The sequence below is a fragment of the Nestor notabilis genome, unplaced genomic scaffold (genome assembly GCF_000696875.1).
Source record: "Nestor notabilis isolate BGI_N333 unplaced genomic scaffold, ASM69687v1 scaffold9567, whole genome shotgun sequence".
Classification (NCBI taxonomy): domain Eukaryota; kingdom Metazoa; phylum Chordata; class Aves; order Psittaciformes; family Psittacidae; genus Nestor; species Nestor notabilis.
Window position 1 is genome coordinate 77,688 of NW_009936896.1, and position 26,661 is coordinate 104,348.

At 36.9% G+C, this 26,661-nt stretch overlaps 1 protein-coding gene across 2 annotated transcripts; it reads right to left on the reverse strand.

Moving 5' to 3' along the window:
• Positions 1–867: 867 nt before the first annotated feature.
• On the reverse strand, positions 868–26,661 carry RAB3IP (RAB3A interacting protein). Of its 2 annotated transcripts, XM_010018568.1 has the most exons (10): positions 26,389–26,661; positions 25,912–26,173; positions 18,338–18,433; positions 15,675–15,752; positions 15,095–15,298; positions 10,229–10,357; positions 7,804–7,916; positions 4,246–4,345; positions 4,069–4,138; positions 868–1,240 (listed from the first exon to the last, which is right to left on the reverse strand). In XM_010018568.1, the coding sequence occupies exons 1-10, from the start codon at positions 26,637–26,639 to the stop codon at positions 1,158–1,160; spliced, it is 1,386 nt and encodes a 461-aa protein (XP_010016870.1). In that variant the 5' UTR covers positions 26,640–26,661; the 3' UTR covers positions 868–1,157. The 2 variants fall into 2 exon arrangements, with proteins under 2 accessions (XP_010016870.1, XP_010016871.1); XM_010018569.1 differs by lacking the exon at positions 18,338–18,433.

A 26,661-nucleotide genomic window follows, 5' to 3' on the forward strand; every position in this document is an offset into this window, starting at 1 on the left:
TACTTTAGAGAGAAGATACACAAATTTATTGTGCTGTTGACTCTTCACTGTCTGTTGCTCCTTTTAAACTGTTTTAAAATTGAAATTCAAAGCAGGTGATCCTGTCTCTCTACTCCGCTCTCATGAGACCCCACACTTGGAGTACTGTGTGCAGTTCTGGTGCCCTCAGCATAAGAAGGACATGGAGCTGTTGGAGCAAGACCAAAGGAGGGCCACAAGGATGATATAAGAGGGCTGGAGCACCTCCCATATGAAGACAGAAAATTGGGGCTGTTCAGCCTGGGAAGAGAAGGCTGCGTGGAGACCTCATAGCAGCCTTTCAGTATCTGATAACCAATACAAGGATATCAGAGAGAGACTCTGCAGGGGACTGTAGCGACAGGGTGATGGGTTTAAACTTAAACAGGGGAAGTTCAGGTTAGACATAAGGAAGAAGTTCTTTACTGTGAGGGTGATGAGGCACTGGAACAGGCTGCCCAAAGAAGTGATAAATGCTCCATCCCTGGCAGTGTTCAAGGCCAGGTAGGACAGAGCCTTGAGCGACATGGTCTAGTGTGAGATGTCCCTGCCAATGGCAGGGGGGTTGGAACTAGATGATCGTAAGGTCTTTTCCAACCCAAACCATTCTATGATTCTACGAAAAATACAGGAGAACAGCGCTTCAAAGAATTCCAGCTTTTCCTAGTTGTCTGTTAACTGTACTGGCATACATGCCTAGAGAGAGACATACATCTGTTTGAACACTAGAATGAAGAAAATGTCAGGTATTTATTCCTTCTTCATAAAATCATCTCAGTTTCACACTTTGGAATGACATACTAGGGAGATTCCCACCATTCTGCATCAGAAAGAACAGAAGACAGACACTGCTTCAGACTAACACTTTAATCAGAAGTTTTGTTTTTAAATGTAAATTACAATCACTATTACACCTGCAAATGCTTACCACATTTGTTCAACTAAGTATTATATGTATGCATATACAGCATAAGTCAGTTTAAAACAATCATAGTACTTCTTAGTGCCATCTGCAAAAGGAGAAAGATCTTGGACCCACTTTGTGGAAATAAATATCAAGTGACAAAAAAAAAAAAAGATTCAGCAATTTTAGTTATGTATATTCAATGAAGTTCATGCATGCGCAAGAGTAAAAAGATTTAGAGCTCTTCCTTGTAATAGCCAAGTTTTGCTAGTGACATCTCTCTTCTCAGCTGCATAACTTCCCAGAACATCTGATCCACTAGAAAGAGACAGAAATATCATTAAACATGTTGAATTCATGTTTCATCTCAACTGACACATACAGGCTGCCTCACTGTACATCAGTTTAGGGGAACTTCAGAAGTAGCAAACATCTAGTAAAAGCAGAATCAGTACGTATGAGGGCTCTTTGTGCTTCATTCTGACAAAACTGGTTGAAGTGTTCACTTTAAAAATTCTAAATGATAGTCCTACAAGAAATTCCCCAAAATTTAGATTATTTCTTTTTAAATTGGAGAACAAAAATACATCAGCACTTCTTGTCAGCTTCAATTCATGCAGTTTCTTATTTTAATTGCCCTGCCCCCACCTCATTTTCTGCAAAACTAAAAGAGTAAAGGAAGAAAAAAGTAGATCTCATTGAAGAATTGTTTCACCACAGAATCTGTAATTTTGTTATAATCTCTTTGTAATCTTTCTTCCTCCCTCTTTTTCCTACCAGTAATCTGCCAGCAACAGTAAACTGGGGAACAAAGAGACTTTTTTATTTCACCTGTATTTTGCTAAGCTTGACGAGCCTGGTGCATACCGTAAGCTTCTAGACACCTCAGCAATACAAATCAATATTGTGGAATATAGAATTATTCAAGACAAAAATAATTTCCACACAGTAAAGACCATGATGTAGAATGACTAAAGATTATCAACCTGAGCAACACATATACAAGGTCTTCCCTATCGTATTTCAAAATATGAGTAGAAATGCAAGCAGTGCATTAGTGGACAACTATCCCGAGTGCCTACATTCTTGTAAGATACTGCTGAAATATCATCAAGCTACAACTGCCAATTCTGGTTTTAATGGTAACGGTGACAACTGAGCTGAAACACCAAACTCAAGGTTTTTTCAAAAGTTCTTATGAAGAATAAGTAATTGTGATAATGCTGAAATATTTCATTATGTAATGGAAAAATATTAACTGCATTTCTTTATCTCAATAGCAAAGTAAATAATTTTTAGTTGAAACTATATAGGTCCTTTTGGTCAAAGTAAAAGCCTTTTAACTATAAACTGAATTAAAGCTTAAAGAACATTTTGGAGATCTTCTGCAATGCTACAATGAAGTAAAAGTTACCACCATCTGAAGGTTTTATTAGACATAATTTAGTGTATGAAACAGGTGAATTTCTGGTGAATTCCACGAATATTATTCCCTTTGACAAGGAAAGTTAGCAGCATTATTTTTTGCAAGGAACAGTCTATCACCTCAGGAGCATTTCACCCCAGAAACAGAAAGAAAATATTTGGGTGTAGTTAAAATACTGAGCTCTTAAAATCAAGAAACATCAGAGGAGATGACTATAGGTGAGGTAAACCAAATAGGGGCTAATTCTAGCAAAATTCTGGATGAAGCAAATCCCCACAGACTCAATGACTGGAAGAATGAAAAGCACAGACATCCATAATCATTAAAGTGTTGGTTTACTCTGCTTTCAAAAATGTAACTGAACTAAAAAAAAAATTTAAAAAAAAAAAAATTCAAAGTTAAAGCAATTTTTTAAGTAACTATTGACACAGGGCTAATGGCACTTTTTCCCCTATCTGTGTTTAGCAAACCCAGAAGCTTAAGAGATACGGTTTGTTTCAAGAAACCCTGGACTGAAGGCTGTTGTGCAATATTCTTTCACATGGACAGGAAATACAATTACATCAGTTATGTACAGTTTAAACAATCAAATCAACACACTTTTCTTTTACAGTGATAAACAGGTAAAATAGTCCTGTGAATACAGACCAATGGCTACCTAAAAACATACCTAAAGAAATCCAGCGGGACTTTTACTACAGTGCATAGTTATAGGACAAGGGGAATAGTTTCAAATTGGAAGCAGGAAGATTTAGATTAGATATGAGGAATTCTTTACAGTGAGTGGTGAGGTACTAGAACAGGGTGCCCAGAGAAGCTGTGGCTGCCCCACCCCTGGCAGTGTTCAAGGCCAGGCTGGATGGGGCTTGGAGCAACCTGATCCAGTGGAACTAAATGATCTTTAAAGGTCCCTTCCAACCCAAACCATTCTGTGATTCTATGATACAGATGTATTGAAACTGAATAGTAGAGCTAAGCAAATTTCTAAATTACCATGCCGGCAGAGTTTTAAATAGGCAGTTGTTGGATATGCTACTGACAGGAACAAAGCAACTTGGTACCCGCATAAAAACCCCAAAACATTTCCCTTTTGGGGTAGAGGACAATCAAGCCCTACATTTATAACCGGAGGCCTAATCAAGAGACTTTGCCATGCCACAGCAATGACTAAGACCTCATTTCTCAGCTGCATCAAGACAAATGGTTACAGTATGGTTTTCTGTTCATTTTTTACAATTTAACCCAAAATATTGTCATCCTTGCCAGCTCTCTCTGATAGTCTGACAAGAACAGCTGTCTGAATTCTCAATGCATGAAAAAAGAAGATGCACCAAAACACCAAGCAGAAGAAAAAAACGGCTCAGACCAAACCAAAATGAAGGTGTTTTTTGGTTTAAAATATTTCCATATTCTGTGAGAGACTTGATTTTTGAATACTGTGTAGAAAAACTGTGACTAACTGCTCTCATTACTGAATTTTTTGTAATATTTCTTACTGAATAACTTTAGATGGACTAAAAGTCACTACTTTTTAATTTGTTCTTGTTAAAAAAGTAACTTTATTGGAGTTTATTACCAAATTCTCAAAATTACAACAGACTACCAACAAACAGCTTTCCTACAATGTCAGGTCACTGCTGTTGTGTACAGACAGCAAGTTTTAGGCACATGCACTATGTAAATTTCTATTTATATATGCCAAATACGATTTCCTACTCACCATCTTGCTGCTTCAACAGTCCTTGCTGGATGTATCGAATATATGTGAAGAAGTTACACACAGAAGTGATCTGAACCCATACAAAAATAATGGTGGTTAATATCATTTTGTATAATGGTATGGAAAAAATAGCTAAATAACTGCTACTCAAAATGAAAATGCAGTAAATCTACTTACCCTGTAACGGCAGAAAGGAGAAATGTAGTAATAACTGCTTGAATCTCCTAATTTGATTCGATGCTTGCATGACTTACTTTGTCCACTGAGAGCACATTTCCTACAAAATAGAGAGTTTGCATGATTTAATAAACTAATCTGACATTAATGTCTAAACACCTGCATGTGTTTAAGGAGTTAATGTAATTGTTTCATATTGGAACAACTACCCAAGTCTCTGCCTTCATCCTGCAGGCTGCAATTATTACATTATGTTGTCAATTATTTTAGTTCCATAAGGAGTGATTTTGTTTCAACACCAGTGCACCATGATGCATTCCTGATTTTGAGAACTTTCTTCAGCTCTGGTCATATACTTCCATATTCACTAATTCAAGCTGGCTTGACAACTCTGGAACAGGGGGATTTATTTCATTAACTCTTCATGTGTGAAACAAACATTGTTTAAATTATCAGTTGATGCCAACATTTACACAGATTTTTTAAAAATTCTGCTTGGTGTTGCAGTTCATCATAAAAAAATATCAGCTCTACAGAATAGCCGCCAATTCCCTGAAGCCTCTCTCAGATGCGTTCTAAGACCTGCTTTGCATTTATGCCCAAATTGAACTCATATTTTATATTCAGAGTATAAAATCATCTGGGACAAAAGGAAAACAGGCTGTCTGGCAATAATTCTTTCCACTGCCATTACAAAAAGTGATGGTAAAATAAACAAATTTACTTCTGCCTGTGTATTGCGAGTATGTCATATTCAGAAACAACGAAAGGTAAGCAGTCACCATGACTTCTTCCCCCACGAAAGAAAACAATACAGGAAAAGGCAAAGAAAATTTCCTCTAGCATTCTTTAGAAAAAGGTTTGAATCTCTTGAGGAAACTGCTATTAATACAATCTTAATAAACATAAATAAACCGTGAATTTTATTTACTTGGAATTTCTATCCTGCAGCATCTCAGATGAACAGGGTTGTCATGGCATCCACTGTTTCATTGATTTTAAAAGCTACTGGCTCTTCTCCCTTCCATTTCTACTTCACGAAATTAGGGAGCCCTAAGAACAAGCAGCCTTTCAAAAGTGCAACAAAAATTACTAAGCTTCTGTGGTTCTAAACAGTGGCTCAGAGGCCCTTTTAAATAGCTTGCAGCTGGTCCACAGAACCATGTGAGACAGGAGAAAATTGAAGAGTCTATATGACTTTCCACAGCAATTTATGAGGACTGACAGCAGTCCATTGATCCAAGAAATCTTATAGTACCTGAAGCAAGCTGATTGCAGTTTCAGTCAAGTTTCTGTGAGAAGACAGACAGACTTTCAGTGCGAGGAAAATAAAGCCCTTTTTTCCTTCTGGCTAAAGAATTACCTTCTATATGTTATCTTCCATCACACCGGGTTAAATGCTGGCATGACAGTTACCACTAATGACTCGGTTCTGCGCTGTACGGCACACATGCAGCTTAGAGCTTTGTTCCCCATGGGGACAATTATTTGAATCCTGTGGGGAAACCCAGCTGTCTTTTGTTAAGGTAGCACTTACTATACACCATCACAGGCAGCATTCAGTAACTTCTGTATATCAAGAACCTTTCTTGACTGTTATCACAGCTCTCCATCCTCGGCTATTTTGCCATTAGGTTATTACCTGCTATTTTATGCATCTGTTTCCCCATCCCCCAGCCTCTATTGTACAATAAAATAAATTCCTTTAAAAACATTACTCTAGTTTTATTATTATTTACAGTTTGTCTACATTATGTTGCCTTTTTAAGTGTTTTCAATAAAAACAGTGCGTTGCAGTGTATAAAAATAAAAGATGTGAAACTGCTTCTCTGATTCAGAGAAAACCGGAATGCCCATTTCCCATTCAGTGCCAGTAAGCATCTATAAGGCAAAGCACATTTGCTGTCAAATTACACTTAAATATTGCATATTCCTTACCTACTAATTATCTACAAGCAACACCACAAAAGTTTTAGTTGCTACCTAACAGTGGAAAAAGGCAGAAAGGAGTACACCTGGCTTTCGATACACCTACAGTAACTAAAATACAATTTGTGCACTGTCATCTCAAAATGTTAATCTATATCTAGCCAACTATTTAAGTGTTATATAAGTCCTAATTAAAAATTTATCTTATACTGGAGAAAGATTTAAAATCTCATGAAACTTCTGAATGATGCAAGTGAGTCTCTTGGTTTTGAGTATTTCATCATGTCAAGATGTAGGGAAGCTGCCTGAACTACAATGATTTAAAATCAATTTGCCAATTGCTCATTAATGACACATGACTTGTTTCAGTAGCTTCTGGCTGTTCAGATTCTTTACTGCATTCATGGAACACAGCTCACAATGATGTATCTTGGACTTGAAATCACCACCCCTTGTGTAGTCCCATTATTGGTGGTGGGCTTTTATGATGAGGAGTTGTTACAGCTCAAAGAGCATGTTTTCAGGTGGCAGGAGTAACCTGAAGAATATACGAATGCCTGAATTTTGTAGGCTAGAAAGGATCAAAGACTAAGTCATAAAACACAACTTTGATTTTATACAGTTTCTTTAATGAGAAAGTGAAAAATTCTGAAATCTGATTAAATGTGTTTTCCACTCAAAACCAGAGGAAAATACCAAGACCTAAAAGCCAAAAGCAATGACGAAAGAAAAAAATATCTTAAGAGCCAGATAAAAACATTTCAATATAAGTTTTCCACCAGAAAACTAAGCTCTGTGAAAACAAGTATTAGAAAAAGGAACTGTCGACTCATCCAAAAGATTCCAACAGAAAAATCAAGGCTTTCTCAAGATTTGGAAGGCTCCAGATAACTCTGACCTTGCTTGCTTAACCCTGACATATCCCTTCCTTCTCCTCCACACCCATCAAAGCCCCAGTGGCTTGGGCAAGTCCTTCCCACCTCACTTTAATGTCTGTATCAGCACCTGACAAGTGTTGGTTCAGATTCCTCTAAGAACATTTCAAAATTTCTAAAATTATCTTCCTGTTGTTCAAGCATACTTCCTCCTGCTTCAGGTTCAAACTCACCTTCACTCCCACCTTCATTACATTCCTCCTACTCAGATTCAGAGGATTTACTTTCTTTATCGCCTCTCAAATCCTGCAGCTACCTTTGTCCATATGCCATGTAGGTCCTAAATTTCTTATGCCACAAACACTGCAGATGTCCAGTATGCAGCCTGTGCTACTTTGATACCTATTTCTTTCATAATGTTTTCCAGTGATAGCCCCTAGTTCAAATGCATCTGTTTTAAGTACCAGGATGGTCTTCTCTGAGGAAGCAAATGTTATTTTTGTGGTCAATGCTTAAAATGAGGTAAACAGCTCTCCCAAAAATGGAATTTGTCTTAAAGGTTTGTTCTACATTAGTCTTTTCTAAAAAGTTTAATTTATTAGTTGCTTACTTTCCCCATATCATCTTCTAACAGCAATTGTGAAGTCAAATATTTAGGAAATAAAGTTTAAGTTACATAAATTTGACTGAGATGATCAGTTGCTAGCAGTTTTCTTAAATGAGTCAAGATTCATGCTCTGTTAGCTTAACATACTTTGGTCCCCCACATTCAACTGCAGAAGCTTTCACAAATCGAACAGGTTGCAAGCCAACAGGTTCAATGCTCAGAGTGTTGTTTTCAACAGCTTCCAGAACAGCTGAAGCCAACTGCAAGAGAAATTTAGAAAGCAGTTAAAAACAGCTCTGTTTTATCCATTGCCTCAAAGCAGTGACATATTTCTTCTTCTGTAAAGTAAGGAACACTGAAAAAAAATCAACTCACCAAACACAAATTCAATTACACATGAGATTTTGCTTTCATCATGAACAAGAGGTCCCATTTCCAGGCTCCTGAAATTCTGCCCTCCAAATAACCCTGCCCTCCCTGAGGCAAGATAACTGCCTTTACAGCTGTGAATGTAGTCAAGCATGTTTAAAATGCTAACTGTATTTTCAGTTATTCCTCATAAGCCCAAATAGTACATATATTTGCACATGCAATGTTCTTATCAGAGACTGGATATGGCACAAACTTTATTTTTAAGAATTGCTCTTATGTTATTGTGTTCTATAGAAACACAAAATGATGCAGCACGCTTCCTTATGTTGCAAAACCAAAAAAACCCAAGTAAATATGCTTTTCTAGCCAAAGATAGCTTTAGAAATATGTTCAAACAAGTAAGACTGAACAATATACAGAAAAGCCAACTGGCTTTTCTATATATTATTATACAGAAAAGCCAGTTGCAACTTACAATCACTAGTCTAGTTTAAAAATCATCTTCATAAAACAAAGTGCCACTCTGCTCAGGCTTTGTATGTTAATTCTTTACAGATACACAATTATAAAACACTAGAAATACTCACTTTGCTTGTTTGAACTAAACACTTGCCAAGACAAGTAACAGCTATTACCTGATTTAAAATAAGGTGTAATTTGTGTTACTAGTGAAATAGTTCCGTGACAAGTTTCCTTCCTACTGAGTAAAGATATTTTTCTATCATACTTTGAATACTTTAAAAACAGAATGTTACTATTATAGTAATTCACATGAAATATTCTTTCTCTGCCATCTCCCAAAAGCAAAACACTACTCACATACACAAGAGGCTACTGAGAATTAATGTAACACTTCAACCATTCAGATAACTGCATTTCCAATTATTCAGAAACACAATACTTGTGTAGTTTGTTTGGTTAAAATGCACATTAGTTTATCAAATATTCAAATTACAACTGAAGTTGGTTACTATGTACAATATCTAGAAATAATAACTGATTTAACTGACCAGAGTGCTAGAAGCTTCATCCTTTCCTTATGAGAGAATACAAATCCACAGTAATTTTACCACTGAAGCAGAAAAACACAAAATGAAGTTGCTGGGAAAGACAACAGGATGGCCTACTTACACATACGACAGCAGCAATTTAATTCCCACAGTAACCGAGTAAACTTTTTACCAAGAAAGGTTCATATGATGCTGTACACCAACCATAATGAACTGGTTTACAATTAACTAAAAGATCACGAATGCTTATGGCCAGCAAGTAATAGTACATAAAAAGCATGGCAAAAGAACACACCACCACATGAAAACAACAGAGAAGCATTATGAAGAAAATACAGCCTTTTCCATGTGAGGTGTTTAATTTTACTGGGGGGAAAAATATCAAGTCTGAGGGCTTTAAAATCAGTTATTCTTACTTTAGTAGAGATCTAAAAACATGATCCCTTTGCCTTAGCAGCTGATATCACAGCTACAGCTTGTAAATGCTGCTTAAGAACAAAACCTAAGTAAAGCAGTTGGAGCTGGAAACGGTTCCATGTTATTACCAGGATGGCTAAAATACCTATCCTTCCTCTCCATGGGAGAGTGTGTAGGAACAACATGAACTAAAAACAAACAAACAACAAACCCAAACCTCATCATTTGTTTCATCTAAAACCACATTCCCAAACTGCCCCTGTTGAATCATATCAAATCCCAAAGTCTAGTTCTTGTAACTCAAACCTCCCTTCAAGAAAACAAAACAAAACTAAGAAAAGACTGTGCTTGCAGCTTGCTCTGATTGATCAGAGAAAACTGGTCTACAAAATTCAATATATTGGTCTCTACTGCCCCCTATATAAACAAGAGACAGTAACAGGATACTATTTCTACAAAACAGTATCTTTTAAAGATCAGGAAAGAAACTACCATCTATTCCTACAAACATCTGATTCTGCCAGAAAGGAGTAACATCTGAAAGAGTAGACCTAAAAAGGCCTTATCTGTAATAGCATAAATGAAATAGTGAAGCAAAAAAGGATCATTACAATACTCCAGACTAAACTTCAGCACTTCACTGTAAACTGTCACACTCTAATAAAACAAAAATGGTTAAACTTCAGATTAAAACATTTTTAATAGCCTACTGTCTTCATGAAACATATTTAAGGGAAAAGCGTCAGTGACCACATTTAGACTATTTCCATTACCTCACTTTTTGAGAAGGTTAAACATGGAAAAATATCTTCCCGATAAATTTTGTCCAAGAAAGGACATGTTCTGTCCATAGTAGGCTCATCCTTCCAAGATCTGAATTCATTGTACAAAGATAGGTCAGCCTAGAATACACACAAAAATTCACATACGTTAGTACTGCAACTATAACACTACTGTATTATTTGCAAATAGCCACGGGAAAATAATGAGCATTAAAACTAAACGCTTTCCACTGCACTGTGAAAGAATACTGTCATGCCCCAGCTATGAACACCTTCTTAAATTCACTTTCCTAAGACTGTAAATATAAGCAAATCAAAACATATCATTTTCAAGACACAGAGGTAATCCATTCACTGCTCACCACTACACCAGGGACAAGCTCATTACCTCTTCCCCATTTACTAAGCTTCCAGGGTAGCTTTGAAAAACTTAACTGATGGTTTAACAGCAAAAAAAGAAAATTATTCTTGATGCATCTTCATTACAGTATTTTAGTCCCATCTCCATTTCTGTCAGGTACAGAAAAGCAGAGGAATCTTAAGAAAATAACTGCAATCCTAGAAATCTCATCCGTTCACCCTACACCTGAATGTAACACACTGCTATCCAAATGCCCTAAGAAAGTAGACATTTAACACACTAAATATACTAACACAGGAAAACAGGAAGTCAATATACAAATCAATTAAAACTATGGTCTTATTCTTCATTTTTCACCTTTATGCCCAATCTCTCTCCTACACCATGCTACAGCAGGACAGCAAGGATATTCAGTGAGCATGATTTATGAGCCTGCTCCCCCACAGCTCCTCTAGTCAATAGAGAATTACTAAAACAACCCATTAAATCATGCTAGAAGTAAGCAAGCAGGCTCTGTGTTAGAAGAAATGGGTTTATCTGCACTGAAAACACCTTAGTTTTTTTCATCTCTATGTTGAGATCAGTTTAGCAGTGGGAATGCACCTATCCAGTCTGGGGCTCAGGAGAATAACACTACATCCCCATGAAAATCCATGTTTGCACTATGGAACAGCCTGTCCCATAGGCTAGATACCCACTAACTGCAGCACACTGAGGTACTCCCAGAGGGCATCATCTGATTTAGGATTACCTGAGAAGGATCCTGGTCACAGGCACTAACACTGCTCCAAGACATGAACCAAAGAAGAGTGGGGATGAGTGCTTCCAACACATACTCCTAATCCAGTGAAAAAGACTAATGCCTGTCCCCAATAGGATATGCAACACCATCCTCAGACTGGTTTTAACATTCTGCTGACACAAACTTCAGCACCTTTCCCTCCAACTGGTTGTTAAATCCCTTTCTTGTAGTATAGCAGACCTATACTCCTGAAACCCAAACCTAAAGCTGTAGGAAGGGATGTACACTACAGGCCAAAGATAAGCCAGGATGTGATTTTAAAATTTTATAATATTAACACCAAATAATGGAGGTGAGATAAGAGAAGAGGCAAAAACACATATAAAAATTGAAATAATTTATTTTTAATCCTATTAGAAAGATCATTACAGTTCTTTGCACAAACCTCTTTCAGTCTTTTGTTCTTTCCCTGTGCATTACCTCTCCTCTGAGCTCCCAGCTTGTCATTCCTTTATATATATATATTTAGGGAACTTCTTTTGTCATTTTTGTGGGTTTTTTTCCTTGGAAAAGAACCTATAAAAATTAGACTGGTGGATTTGTTTTCCATTAGAGCTATTTGCCTTACACTCAGGTACAATCTGGATCAACCATCTTAATTAAGCTAGTCCATAAATGCTCTGGTTGCTAAGCCACCAATCTCATTCTACAAATGAAATTCAATAGGTACAACTTGCTCCCTAAAGGAACATTTCCCATACCTTAAAACCCACCTTGGGTCCAGCTTTAAAATGAATAGAGTCAAGAGGTATCAGCAGGCAAAATGAAAAGGCATTTTTGATTTGTACTATAGTATTCCAAAAACTAATATGCTTTTCTTATTATCTTTTTCCAATTTCACCCAAACCTGCAATTTACAAAGAAGCTGCCTTGAAAAAAAACTGCTCAGTGGATATAGGCTGATGCTCTTCCTTTCCACTCTATACTGGGTGCTACATGTCTCCTCCCTGACTTTACTTGCACTTTCACTAGGTCGAAGTTTTGATCACCTGCAATTGAATAGACAGCCAATGGAAATAATAGCTCTAGTGAAATGTTTAATGCTTTCATTTTACAGTAAAATAACATCATCAGAAAAACGCTCCAGCTCTTTGAAAAACACTGATGCATCTATCAGCATTTATACTACCTGCCTGCCTAAGATTCAGGCAGCTATTCAGCTTGCCTAAGTCCTGTTAATATCTGAATTAAGTAGACATGTATACTTATCCTAAAGGTTACTCCCACTTGCTAGGAAGTATTTCTCTGGGATGCTGGCACCTTTCTGGCTCCACTGCAGTTTAGAGCGGACAGCCAGCCACTCTGCCCACATTCCACAAAGAAAGCTGAGAGCTGACATGTATTTACACCCAGCTCCATCCAACATGTTGAAATGCAAAGCTCTGGGTAGTAGATTCTCCGTAAGCATCCAAAGCTATATTCCCCCTACCACCAGGCCACTACATACCCTTGAGGAAGGTGGCACTCTGAGCTCCGATTTTGAAGAAAAACATGCAAAGGGTAACCTAACTCAGTGGCAAGAATGATTAGCAAGAAGGGGGAAGAACTAGGCTTTCAGACCCAGCTCCCAGAAATGCAAAAATATTTACCTTAGACCAACAATACACAAAAGCAGTAAGCAAAACCACAAAGCACTGGATAATGGGAGCAGTAGGGAAGGCATTTCTCTCTGCTTAAAACAATGTCCTAATCACCGTGCAATCTTGCTTTCTTCACCCCATGTTGGGCTCATTAAATACTCGTGCTCAGAACAGACAAAGACAGATGCATGTCCCAGTCGGTGGAAAATCCATGTGTTTCTTACTGATGCCCTGGGTTGTCACTGGAACAAGGCCACCTGTTCTGAGCAGCCTCGATCAGCCTCTAAGTGTCTCCTTACGCAGTCAACAAAAAGGAGACTGAACTAAAGAAAAACATCAGGCAGACTGGACCTTCTGCAGCATGGCCTTCGCACTTACCACTTTCTCTCTACAAGAAAATGAAGCAAAACAGATTTCTCCCCTCTCCCTCTCTTAACCAAAAATTAAAAATTTCATTGAGTCATGACCTCAGTGGGATGCTTGCAAAGTAACTGGATTCCATTCCAGCTCTCTCCTTTTCTGAAGGGCAACAAGAATTCAATTTTAATAAGGAAAACCTCATGGATACCACAGAAAGTGGGCAGGCAGGATGTAAAGCTTTTTTTTTTTTTTGCCTTTATTTTCTTTTTCTAGATTTCTAGTAAAAGGATGTATAGTATAAATGATGACTGGCAACATGAAGTATAAAAATGGCCACTGTGAATCACATTAAAGATCCAGTTAGCCTGTCACCCCTCTGGCAACGGCAAGCACTTACAGCGCTGGCTGCGAAGCAGTACAAGAGGAAAGACACTGATGTGTCTTCATTTCACAGCCTCACAACTTCTAGCCATCTGTACTTAAAGAAGCTTCCTAAGGCAAATGGTGTACCTATCTTTTATATACCTTGACAAGTTTTTCTTTTGTCACTCTGCATGGCTACATTTTGAACACATTTACATTTTTAGTCATGCTACCTCATGACAATGAGTTGTAAAGTTTCATTCATTATGTACTGACTGAAAATTATTTTCCTTTTAGCTTCCAGAGTTTTCTTATTACAAAAAATCATATTTGTTCACTGTTAATCTTTCCCATGTCACCTGTGATAGCACAGATTTTTCTTCTACCTCATATGTCTCTCTCTACACAGAAGGTTTGACTGTCTATGTCACACTTCCTCATATTTTCATTATGTCCTTTCTGAGATGAAGACACCATAGCTGCTTGAATAGACATACACATTTACTACAGCTTTATACAGGAGTATGCTTTTTTTTCTATGTATTCCTTTCCTAACAACTCCTAAAGCTCTGTGGGTCTTCAACCATCACTGAGTTTTGCGGTTTTCAGAGAATTATCCACAAGTATACTACTTTTAATTTATATTCCCCCCCCCCCAGCATAATGTAGGTATTTCCAAGCCCACAACGCTGTCTGGAGAGTTCTGGTTTTTAGCCTCAGATATCTCATTTCTCATTTATTGATTTCTAATTGAATCTGCTGTTCTACTAACCACTCAGTATCATAAGATCCTACTCAACTCTTTGGTCACTTTTTGATGACCATTCTAAGGATTCCAGCACCAACCTGTCACCTCATTATTTCCCCATTTTCAGTTACAGAAGTAGATTTAAAAAAAAAAAAGCCACAGGCCCTCTGCAACTCCAGTGGTAACTCTCCTTCTGTTCTCTAAGAAACCCTTGACTCTGTCTTTTCCCTGGCCTCTTTCACCCATTATTGATCTAGAAAATTACTCTTTCTCTTTTCTATGACAGTTTATGAAATGTTTGTGAAAGTTTATGAACTTTCAGTGGTGGACCTTGTAAAAAGCCACCAGGACTTATCATTCAGTTCTACTGGTGTGTTGGGTTCTTTTTAAATCCCCATCTCTAAATTATTCATTTCAACTTTTCAAGTCTCATCTCATCTTCCCTTAATGATTTAAAGCTAAACAAGACTTGGAAAAATCACCATCTATTGGTATTGAAGAAAAATTTTCTTTCATTAATGAAAAAAATCTCTAAAATAGTCAGTATTACATGAAGGCTTAATATAGACTATATTTACTGTGAGTAAAACAAAACAATAAAGCCGGCTTATCAGCAAAAAGAGGACAATCCTTGCACTGTTACCTCCTTACAGTCTTTTACAATTGGCTGCATCATCGTAAGGTCTTGATGACTGCCACCCATAGCACTGCTTGTACTCTTGTTTCTTGCATGTCCTTTCTTAAAAGGAGTTTTTCCACTAGACTGAAACTCTTTAGTTGGAGATGTTGGTGAAGTAGACAGTACCAGTGTTTTCAGTGCTGCTACTTCGGCCTGGAGGACATCAATCTTGGGTGGGAGATAAAAATGAAGTCATTAACAAAAAAAAATACTGTATTAGGCTGTGAATACTTTAAATTATTTAACAAAATTTCCAGTTATCTTAGTTCAATTCAAGACTTCATCCTCCAACAGTACTAACACACAGATGTCTAGGCAATTGCCTACGGTAGTAACACTGGCTTCCTATGCACCTTGCTAGCTACCTGATGCTGAAACACCAGTTATGTCCACAGGTTTTAGCTAAGACTATGTCAAGGCAACACAAAACATTATTACGTTTTAATAATGTACACAGGTTATGCACTATTTACATCTTAGTGATTCACACTTTAGATTTATAACCATATGAAAAGACAAAGCAAGAAAGCTGGAAAGAACTTACTTTTCCTTGTGCTTCTTTTAACTGTTTTTCTGCTGCAGCTTGTTTGACATTAGCTTCTTTAACCATTTTGTGTGCTTCCTATAAAAAATATTTAGCTAGTGTGAATGCTTCAAACAAATCTACAAGTTCCAGTAAAAAAAAAAAAACAACCTAAAAAAAACCCCAAAAAACAACAAAAACCCAAAACAAAACAAAAAAGCAAAACACAAAACCAAAATCAAACTAAGGACACACTTTTGCTTCACAGAGACTATTGGTAAATAGTAAGTTGTACAACAGTCGTGGTAGTAGTTACATACCAAAAAATACCTAGAGATCTATCATTTGGATACATCACTGGCCCACCAAGTTTTTTCTCCTTGATCCTCAGCCCAGATTCAGAAATCCAGCAACTCCACCCATGCCCCTCCAGTAGGAACAGTACCTGTCATGAACACCAGGCTCCAGTCATGCTTCAGTGGCTGACAAGTCAAGTTCCTTGACCCCCAAGAGAAAGACTCAACCAGTAGCAACAAAAGCAACATGGGCACAGTAGCACATTCAAAAGAACTTCTCCCTTCTTCTATCCAGAATAACCAGTTTTAATCAACTGTGAATTTCTACATGAAGGAACCGGTCAAACAACTAAATTCTTACCATCAATAAAACAGACAAAGCAACAGCTTAAAAATAGTTTGTGGGTTAATAAACATTTCTTAAGTAGAACAGAAAAAGCACTAAAGCTCAATCCAAGTAAAGAAACAAAGCTAAGCCAATCATGAAACAAGCATAAAAGGACTGGGGATTTTTTACACATCCTTTTACCTCATACCTCTTAAGACTTTTGTCTGCATGAAGTATTTGTTTAGGCTCTGATCCAGCAATTTGCTCCTGTGATCAAATTACTGTTCTTACTTGGTACTTACTGAAGGCAACAAAGATTGAAAGATCAGAGCCATCAACTTAGTTATTTGGGATAAGATCCTTCTCATATCTGTAAAGCGCCTAGCACATATCTGGACGCTATATAAATAAAATAAAAAAGTTCATACATCATCGTACCAGAAGATCTGGCTCCCACTGGCATACAACACAGCTGTATAATATGGGTTTGTAAAATTCTCTTAAGTAACAACAGACACATGCAGGAATGGGAACATACACATTTATACAATGTGTACAAATACATTTAACATTGAGCATGCAGTTTCTGCTTAGTGATGCACTTTGGAAAGCAAAGCATGTTACAGTGCTATTACAGTGTAATAATGTAATATATACATCCAGCTGTGCAAAACAAGTCTCAATTTTCCACTGAAATGCATTAATATAAGCTCTAGAATATCCACTTATATGGTCATTGAAATCTAGGGGGATTCAGAGTAGAATGTGAGTTCAAGAGCTGTAGACCCCAGTGCAAAAACCAAGAAACCTTAACACTGTTGTCAGCACCTCTTAGTGAAATCAAACCACAAAGGAAAATTCAAGTGACATGCCCACAACAGTTCTAAATAATTAAAACTCAACGCTGTATTTCAAACATAGCTTTAAGAAATTGATACATTGTTCTAAGTTATGAAGTGTCATTAATATAAAATTTCACTGAAACTTTTATGCCTCTACAGTTAAACTACCTGCCCAACATTTTCCTCTCCTCCCAACATACACAAGCATTTATGCTAAAAAGTATCTTTTCAGTCTCCCATTTATTTTCTACACAGACGAACTGCTGCTTATTTTAAGTAACTCTGCCCTACCAGGATGATGAAATAAAATGCATTGCCAACCCACAGAGCAGTTTGTAATTTGGTTTTTAAGTGTCAGTATTTTTCAAGGTTTTAATAGCACTTTTATACCAATACAACATCATATGTTTAAATACTGCTTCTAAAACATACTTCATGTTTTATCTTTACGCTAATGCTGAAAACCAATACTTTAAATATGGTAAGCATACAAATCATGTTTGGATTATGAAATTTATTCTGACAGTTATAGGTATCACAATTTAGCCTCTAGGCATTTCTATATATTCCTGTGATAAAATGAGAACTGATCCTGCCACAAATGTAGATTTAAGATGGTTTTTTTTGGTGTACTACAAGCTCACAATCTTTGCTGGCATTTCTCAAATGAAAAGGTCCCACTTAAGGTTCAGACTTCTCACTTGGTAATCAGGTTTCACCCCAATGCATTACTCACTGTTAATGTTTCTTATGAACTCTGTGGGAGTAGCTGCTGCCAGACCCAAAATTCAAAAGCTGAGCACGGTTATGTACTTGGTACCTCCATTGATCTGGAACTACATTATTTTTTTTATTTAGTCACCATGGCAACCCCAAATTTAGCTTTTATCTAGATAGCCTTGTTGTCAGACAGAGAAGCTGTCTCAAAATAGTTATGCCAAAAAAATAAGCCTAAATAGTTTTAAGCTTTATGATACATTTTCCTTATTTTCTTCATTTTGTATCTAGGCAGATTGACAGGCTCAACAAGGTCTCTTTCATCTAAGTGGAAAGTCTACTACTTGCTCTCAAGCCTCTACTTCAACACACCCAGGCTTTCAGGACACAAATCCCTTTATACGCTTATTGCAGAAAAATCCAGCACACAATATACTGATTCTACATAAAATAACTGTCTCAGCTTCCTTTAAGTATATCACATGGAAGACTCCAACAAACCTCAAACAGACTAGCTGTAAGTTCTTCCAATTCCTGTCCAAGTTGATCTCGCACTTTAGAAAGCCTTTCACATTCTTCATCTTTTAACTTCAGCTCCTATGGAAAATTGAAAGTTATTTATTCTGACTTAGATTAGTAATTTGGCCTTTTAAAGCTAATACCACAGAGAGGGGGGAGAAAAAGAAAAGAATAAGAGGAACATAAAACCTTCGCTAAACAAAGCCTTTCAAAATATTCATCTTAACACTAGAAGCAATTAAATTAATGCAGCACATACACAGCTATTTCTTCCTGCTATACAGAAATATACCAGGCCAATCTAAAGTATCTCTAAACTAAACACCAGCATTTCCAAAATACTCTGGAGCAAAAAAAACTTTTTTCCTGGAAGTATAGAAGACTGAAGTCACTTAAAATACAGAACAAATTAATTATTGGGACAGACAGAATACCAGTTCTGTTTACCCACTCCTTAACAGACACTTAAGGAAAGTAATCCTTTAAAAACAAAAAATAAATCAAAAAGCTTTGTCTCAAGACAGTCTCCACTTCTAAAAGAATCTTAAAACATATTGTACTACATAGGCTCCTGCATATCTCCTTGCAACTAATACAATTCCAAAATCATACTGTAATTGTATCCTTGCTCTTGTTTATGCAGATTTATAAATCAAAACAACTTAATGAAATTAAAACTGTTATTTGCCTACATCACTAAAATCTGAGTGACGAAGGCCTGACCATACCACTTTTAAAGTAAGATTTTAACACAGATTTGGCAGTATAAGGGTTACGCAGACCCAATCTCATCTCTACTGTCCCAAGCCTGAGGGGAAAATGGGGTAACTTGCCGAGAAGCACAAAAAGTTCAACAAGAAATTTGAAAGGTTTCCTCTCTCCTTCCCCAACCATTAAGCCCTGGAATACCTTGGAAGAAAGAAAAGGGTGGAGAGAAAAAGGGAAACAAAAGCAGCAGACAGCCAGTTCTGACCTTGCAAGCATTTTATTATTTTTTTTTGGCCATAACTCCCCTCCCATCCCCATCTAGTTCTTCTTCCTCTTCTTTTCCCTTGCCAAGCTAGCTATTACACTACCATCACTCCTGAAATGCAGGACCCAAACCTGTCGCTGACATGTTAAAGAAAACAAATACAATCTAGCAATGATTTGGTTCAAAAATCTCCAGAAACAAGTAAACAGCAGCCTTCAGAAAACTCTGGGAGGCCAGTCACTACAATGTCATAAGGAGGCCCACATGGCAGCTTCCCAGGTGCTTCTGGGAGATGGACAGTATTTCTCCTCAAGTCTTCACGCTGAGTAATGTTGTACACAACGATGCAGGAAACCACAGCTTGCCTTGCAGCATGCTGGTATTACTGCTCTTAATTTCTGCAGTGAAACTTGTAATAGATTTTCCTCACAGATGAAGGGTCCTGTTTGACTTCAGCTCCTAAATTTGTGTTTAAGGACTGTTCTAGAATCATTTAGTATCAAAGGCATTATTTCTTCCTTCTTCTATTTGGTTTTAAACTTTGGACATTTTGACTGATTTTTAGGCTAGTTTGTTTGCTTTTTTTTTAATTTCCATATGCAACCTTTTAACTACTTTGAAAATACCACTTTTTTTTTTATAAAACCACTTTGCTTTTTTCAAACATGGTATTTCTCAAATAACACTCAACTCTTACTTACTAGCTACTGTTCTGAATGCAGTGATCTATCTCAAAAAAGAATTAAAAGGCAGCAAAATAGCAGCAGATGCAGGGAAGAGAAGAAAAAAGGAATACAAAATGCCAAAGAGAAAAAAAATACTGGAAAAAAGAGAAGGCTAAAGAAATAACTGGGAAGCAAAATTGAATTAAGTAATATTGTGTTGGTTTAAAGTATTTCCCACATAAAGTATGGGGTTTAATAAGGAAATAAAAGATTCTGATTCAAAATGTTTAAAGCTCAAGTTTCATGTGCTCCTACAAATTCAGAGAATACATCCAATACATTTTATTTGGTTTCCCTTCACTGATTTGTAAGGAAAATGCTACATACACATCAATACATCTTAAAAGGAGATTATACTAATATTCAGGTGAAGAGTTATTAAAATCACAACAAAGACTGAACTACCTCCAGTTCACTTTTGGGCAACCACTATCAATACCGTATTTTAAGTAAAATGATTATAGTTTTGCCTGCAACTGGAAAGATCTGGGGAGCTTAGATTAAAATTTAGGCAGACAAGTAAAGCTGCTTAATGAAAACAGAAAGGAGACACCACCAGTCAGTCTACTACGCATGGCTGCTTAGCTAGATTTGTCAAACCCTGGGCAAGTTTCCATGGCATGATTCAGTAGGAGCGTAACATAACATTTCATTTGCCAAGCAAGTTTAATAGCTTGAGGTTTTTTTAAGCAGGGCAGAAATAAAGAGTGCCCAAAGCAAAAAGCTTAGCAGTTATTAAAAACATTACTACTGCCTGTGTGTTACAGGCATTACTGGAGACTTCCCAGCCACACACAATAGAGAGGCAGAAAAGACAACTGAGTATGCCAGACTCATCCATACTGCAGTCCTTCCCACATTACTGTTCTTAAAAAGTAACCATATGAAGCTGATTGGCACAACACACACAGCTACTGAAGTAGGTAATAAAAAAAAAAAATTACCTTGCGTGGGGAAAAAAAAATAATCTTATATCAAAGAGTCATATTATTGCTTATTTCACTTTGATCTTCACAGACTCCAACGTGGGTCTTTAGAAAGAACCAGTGAGATAAGGAATGCAAATAACTGCTTCAAACCATTTCTATTTTAAATTCTAGAAAGGAATCATCCTGTATCTAGTTCAGCAAATTAACCAAGTCAGACCTAAATGTAGAAGACCAAGGAACGAGCAAAATTTTCCTATAGATATGACCTACAATCAGAACTATAGGATACTGCTAAATTCTAAAGTTGTCAATAAAGTTTATATCTCTATTAGAATGCATTTCTGTTTATGTGGTCTTCACTCAGCACCCAACTTAAACAAGCTGCAGAAAAATTAGTCCATTGCAACCACACTCACAATGTTATTTAATGTGAGAGAAGGATCAGAATATCTCCTCAGAAATAAAAGCATTTCACAAACTATTGAATTATCCTATGATGTGAGTGAAGATGCCTCTGTTTTTCTTGTGTGTAATCTGCTTGCCTGAGAAAATTTCTGTGCCTATGATACACTACAACGGCATCAGTCAGAGGTGTGGAAACTGGAAAGTTTCATCACTTGGCAAGGTACTGCTAAAACACCTTCAGAGAACCAACCCATCTTTAACAATCACAAGCCAGTGCCATTACATTGCCAGTGGCAATTTTGTTTTAGAAAAGCTTGAAAGCATAATTTTCCATGGAGTTCTGGGATGGTGCATTATTCTGGGGCATCCCACTTTTAGTGTTTGTCAATTTACAAGCAAATGACAACAGAAATTTTAAAATGCTGGATGTACTGTATAGTACTACTGGAATTTCTGGGTAGTTATTGTGAATCTACTTATTCATTAATCCATACAGAGTTTTAAGATGTCATGGTTTACTGTGGAAAAATAAAGAGATTTAACCAAAAGTGTTAGCCTGTGCAGAAACACTACAACAATGGTAATGGCTTCTACTGCACTGGATTATTTGACAATATAGGCAGAATAATGGAAAAAATCTACTTCAAATCCTGTATCAACACACAAGACCTGAAGACAAAGAGATCAAATTGCATCACTCGGTTTCTGAGATGAAGAACGCATACAGAAATCAAACCCTTTGAAAGAAAAATCTAGATCTGAGGATCAGGTTCTTAAACTACATAGAAATTTATAATACCACGTTCTGTACTGTCATCTCTTTCATGAGAATCACTGTATTGGTGTGGAAAAAATTCGATTTCACTCTCGTAGGGAAATACCAGTAATTTAGATTTCTAGTGTAAAAAGTCAAACACGGTTTTACTTGTTACCAACAAGCCTATGGATCTTACTGTGAAGACTGCAGGAAGCATAGAATTCATTCTCAATCCAAATATGGTATTCGCAACCAACATCCCTAGTAGACTGCTCTTTCCTCATAAGAGGAGGGGACTAACCATCAGTTACAGCTGATAATTTCAACACTCCAAGAGAAAACCTATCAACACAGAAACCAAAGGTTCCCTCTGCAGTCATGGATGACATCATTATACCACCAGTCTGATCCATGAGGGAATAACTTCAGGGCCAAATCACACAAAAATTCAAGGAAAATATGACTATGAATGGCCATAACTCAGAAACTACAAGCAAGCTATCCAAAATACATGCAATGTGCTGGTTAATTGAGATGAAAAGCAAACAAAAGGTATTCCTTTGTGAGGACTCCACTAAACTTGCACATCAAGAAATATCAAAATATATATATCAAAATACCATCACTATTCTCTCTGACGTTAGCTACATGTGGTTGATCCACCTTCAGTAACCACAGTGACATAGCTCAATCCAAATATGGCATAAAAATTGCAAATGCATAGAGACGCAAGGAGATAAGGTTGCAAGCATTGAATCACCAAGCCTTTTAACACCTTCTCAATTTTCCTGATGCTGCTTTTAAAGCTTAGTAGCAAAACAAAGAGGAAGGTTCCCATCATCTAAAGCAAGGGCTTTTCAACTGCACTTCACAGAATATAGCCCAAAATTAAGTCTTCAGAAGGAAAAAAAGAAAAAAGGGGAAGGGGAGGGAGGGGCCAAAAGTTACCTACATGGTCTCAACAAAGAGTGAAAAACTATGTCATTTTAATTAAGGGAGCATTTTAAGGCAAAAGTATGTCCGGTCTTATATGCTCCATTAGTACAGAATGCTACCCTGCTATTATCTCTGACCCAACCTTTGTCCCAATCTTATGACATAATTTGGTGCTGCGACTGACCCTAGACTGAAGTAAAGAATGTATTTTCTCTTATCAGGAAACATATTTTTGAAATACTTTTTATTTTAAAACAATTTTGCCAACAGTGCTGTTCATGGAGAAGTGAAGTCTGTAGTCTTAAACACATGGCATACACATAAACGAGAAGAAAAAAGAAAACAGAATAAATCTTTAGTCTCTTCCTGATTAAGTTCTTCAAGAACCATACTTAAATGTCTAAATTACACACCATACATATATTCTCCAATATAAAGAACTTAGAGCATATTAAGAAAAAGTCACACTCTAAGCAGAGACATGAAAAAAAAAATTAGACAGTGGATCCCTAAGCTTCAAAATTCCTATTTCCTTTCTAGTTCGCCTTCTGATTGCAACTGCAAAAAATTCAAATCAGTTCTTAATGCATATTACAATAGCATACAGTTTGGATAAGAAATTTGGAGCAAATGAAAACAGTAAGATAGCAAACTTGTGATTACTTGGTTCACTCCTGGCAAGTCTAGCCTGTAAGGTTTCCAGGCTCAATAAGCTCACAAAATTCAAGCGCAAACTGTAATTCTCATTTTTCTCACTGTTCCTAATAAGCAGCACAAAGACTTACAGAGAATTTAAAACCATCATGCAAAAAACAACCAGCTATACAGACGATCAACCTATTAATTATATCTACAGATTTTTAAACTCTGTACTCATCATTAAAAGTGAATAGAGTTTGAAACCACAGGGTCATAGAATGGTTTTGGTTGGAAAGGATCTGAAAGATCATCTAGTTCCATCCCTCTGCCATGGGCAGGGACACCTTCCGCTAGACCAGGTTGCGCAAAGCCCCGTCCAGCCTGGTCTTGAACACTGCCAGGAATGGGGCAGCCTCAGCTTCTCTGGGCAACCTGTTCTAGTGTCTCACTACCCCCGAAGTAAAGAATTTCTTTCTAATGCCTAATCTAAACTTACCCTCTTTTGGTTTAAAACCATTCTCCTTTGTCACTACATGTCTTTGTAAAAAGTTCCAAGTTTAAAGACTGCATGACATACTGAATATCACACAGTGGATGCAGCCCTATGTGAACAGCCATGACTTTTTGCAGAAAGCAGTCGGAGATGAATTAGGGATAGAAAAAACGAGTCCTCATACAGACAGTGGCAGAAAGCAGATATTACAGAAGAAAAGGGTTTATTGTTGTACAATCTGTAAAGAGTCCTGCTATGACTCCTGTGATACTCAGCAGTTCCGAAACAGTGCAAGTTTAGGAAGACAAGCAGACAAAATAAGTTATCCATCTAGTAACACTGGTAAGAATCAACCTGATAGGTTGAGAATTATCAAGACTTCTGACATCAGCAGTCTCAAGTTAGTGTTGAATTGCTTTTGTTAAGATGTAATTAATACGTCCTAGCAGCCTTAATGGCATTTCCTTAAAAACAACCTTAAATTTCAGCGTGAAATAGGAAACACTGTGATACACACAGCGAGACAGTGATATATACTGGAGTAAGATTTTCAGATAAACCCAAGGTAACAGTAGCAAATCTGAGTTTTTGAGTACATTAGCTATACTTTGGTATAGTCGGGAGCTGGAAGAGCTTTTCTGAAGTTTAAACTTGAATTTGCTCTCACTTTCTAAGGTTCCAAGTTTAACTGCTAGGATTATATATTCACATGCGAGGTCTTCAAACTTAGCTTAATGTTTCCTTTCAGTGGTCAAACACTAAGCAAACAAACACACTAGCACAGTAAGCAACTATTCAGCAATAAAACAATCAACAGAATAATTGATGTCAGAATCCATATTTAAGATTAACACTAACAAGTGCAAATGCAACTATGACAGAAATGATGATTACATTTAACAAGATGAGGTAACAAACAGAGGAAAGCAAGGTCAAACACAAGATAGGATGAGCCTAAATCTAAACAAGAATGGAACCATGTAGAGGAGAGGAAAGGACACAGATACAAATAGCACAAAATCTACTCAAACATTGAAGCACAGGGATGTTAAAATTATAAATAATGGCTTTGCATTTATATAGCACCATCCATCCAAACAAGACAAAGCGCTTTACAAATATTAATGAATTGAGCCACAGTGTCTTCAAAGGTATCCATATTCAATTTGAAGTGTGGTGTGACAGTGATCTGAAGAACACCAGTGACATCTTTATTGCTTCATTCCTAGGCAGGCATTCCCCTATGAAACATCACAAGTACCCCTGTTCTAAAGCATTTCTATATTCCATGACACATGCTACACTTTTACTCTCTGGGAGAAAGATGACTTGAGAGGTATATAATCATGTCTATAAATACTTACACAGTAACAATGGAATGACAGAAAATTACTCTATTCTCAACTGGCAGAATGAAGGAATGGTCTACATTTCAAAGAAAAAACATGTTTAACCAGATATTGCAGCAAAACCTTTCCATGGTTAAGTAGCAGCAGCACTACAAAAATACATTATCAAGAAACACTTCTAAGACATTAGCATTGCACACATTCAGCAAGCTTTACATAAAATTACATGCTAATAATTCTAAAAGAAATGAGTAGTATTGACTGCACCTTCTAGCACATCTAGCATTCTGCATTATAAGAACCACTCTGAAGAGAGACAAAGCAGGAGGAGACAAGACAACAAGCCTTACCCTCTGAGCTTTTGCAAGTTCTTCTTTCAATCGTTCATAGCCCTTTTCTCTTACTTCCAGTACAGATGGGCTCCGTAAGTGAGATAAACTGTCTGTACTCAACCCAAAAATATCTTCATTTCCTTCAGCAACATCTGCTACTGTAGCACCCTGTAAAAACTCTCTCTCTACGTTATTGCTCTCCTTTCTGGAATTATTGTGATTGAATGACCCACTCTGGGGTCCAGAGGTAGAACAAAGTACTGCGTCGGTAACATTGATGCTGTAAAGAAAGTGATATAATTTTTTTATTTATAGAATACATTAAGAATAAATATTTTAGAAATGGCAGTAGTGGTGTTGAATGTACCATTATGGACACAATTTAATATTACAACATTTTAAGTAAAATTAAAATTATATTATATCTTTAGTAAAGCAAACAGCTTATATGCAACAAACATCAGCAATTTAAATAAAAAGACACATAGAACTTACCTGACACCTGATACTTCCGCACAATTCAGTTGTCTGGGAGATGAATAAACAGGTTGTGTGGGAAGCTCAGAAACATTTAATGCATTGGGTTGGATTGGTGTGGAGGACACAACAGAAGGATGTGGTCGGTAGATAACACTGGGTGAGGTAGTTTGTTCCTGAGTCCCTGGCTGATTTACTCCAAGAAGATCTGGTGTAGTAGGCGAAGCGAGGTTCACTTCATGAAAGCCTTCCAAGGGATCACTGGCCATAATAAAAGCCTCATCATATGAA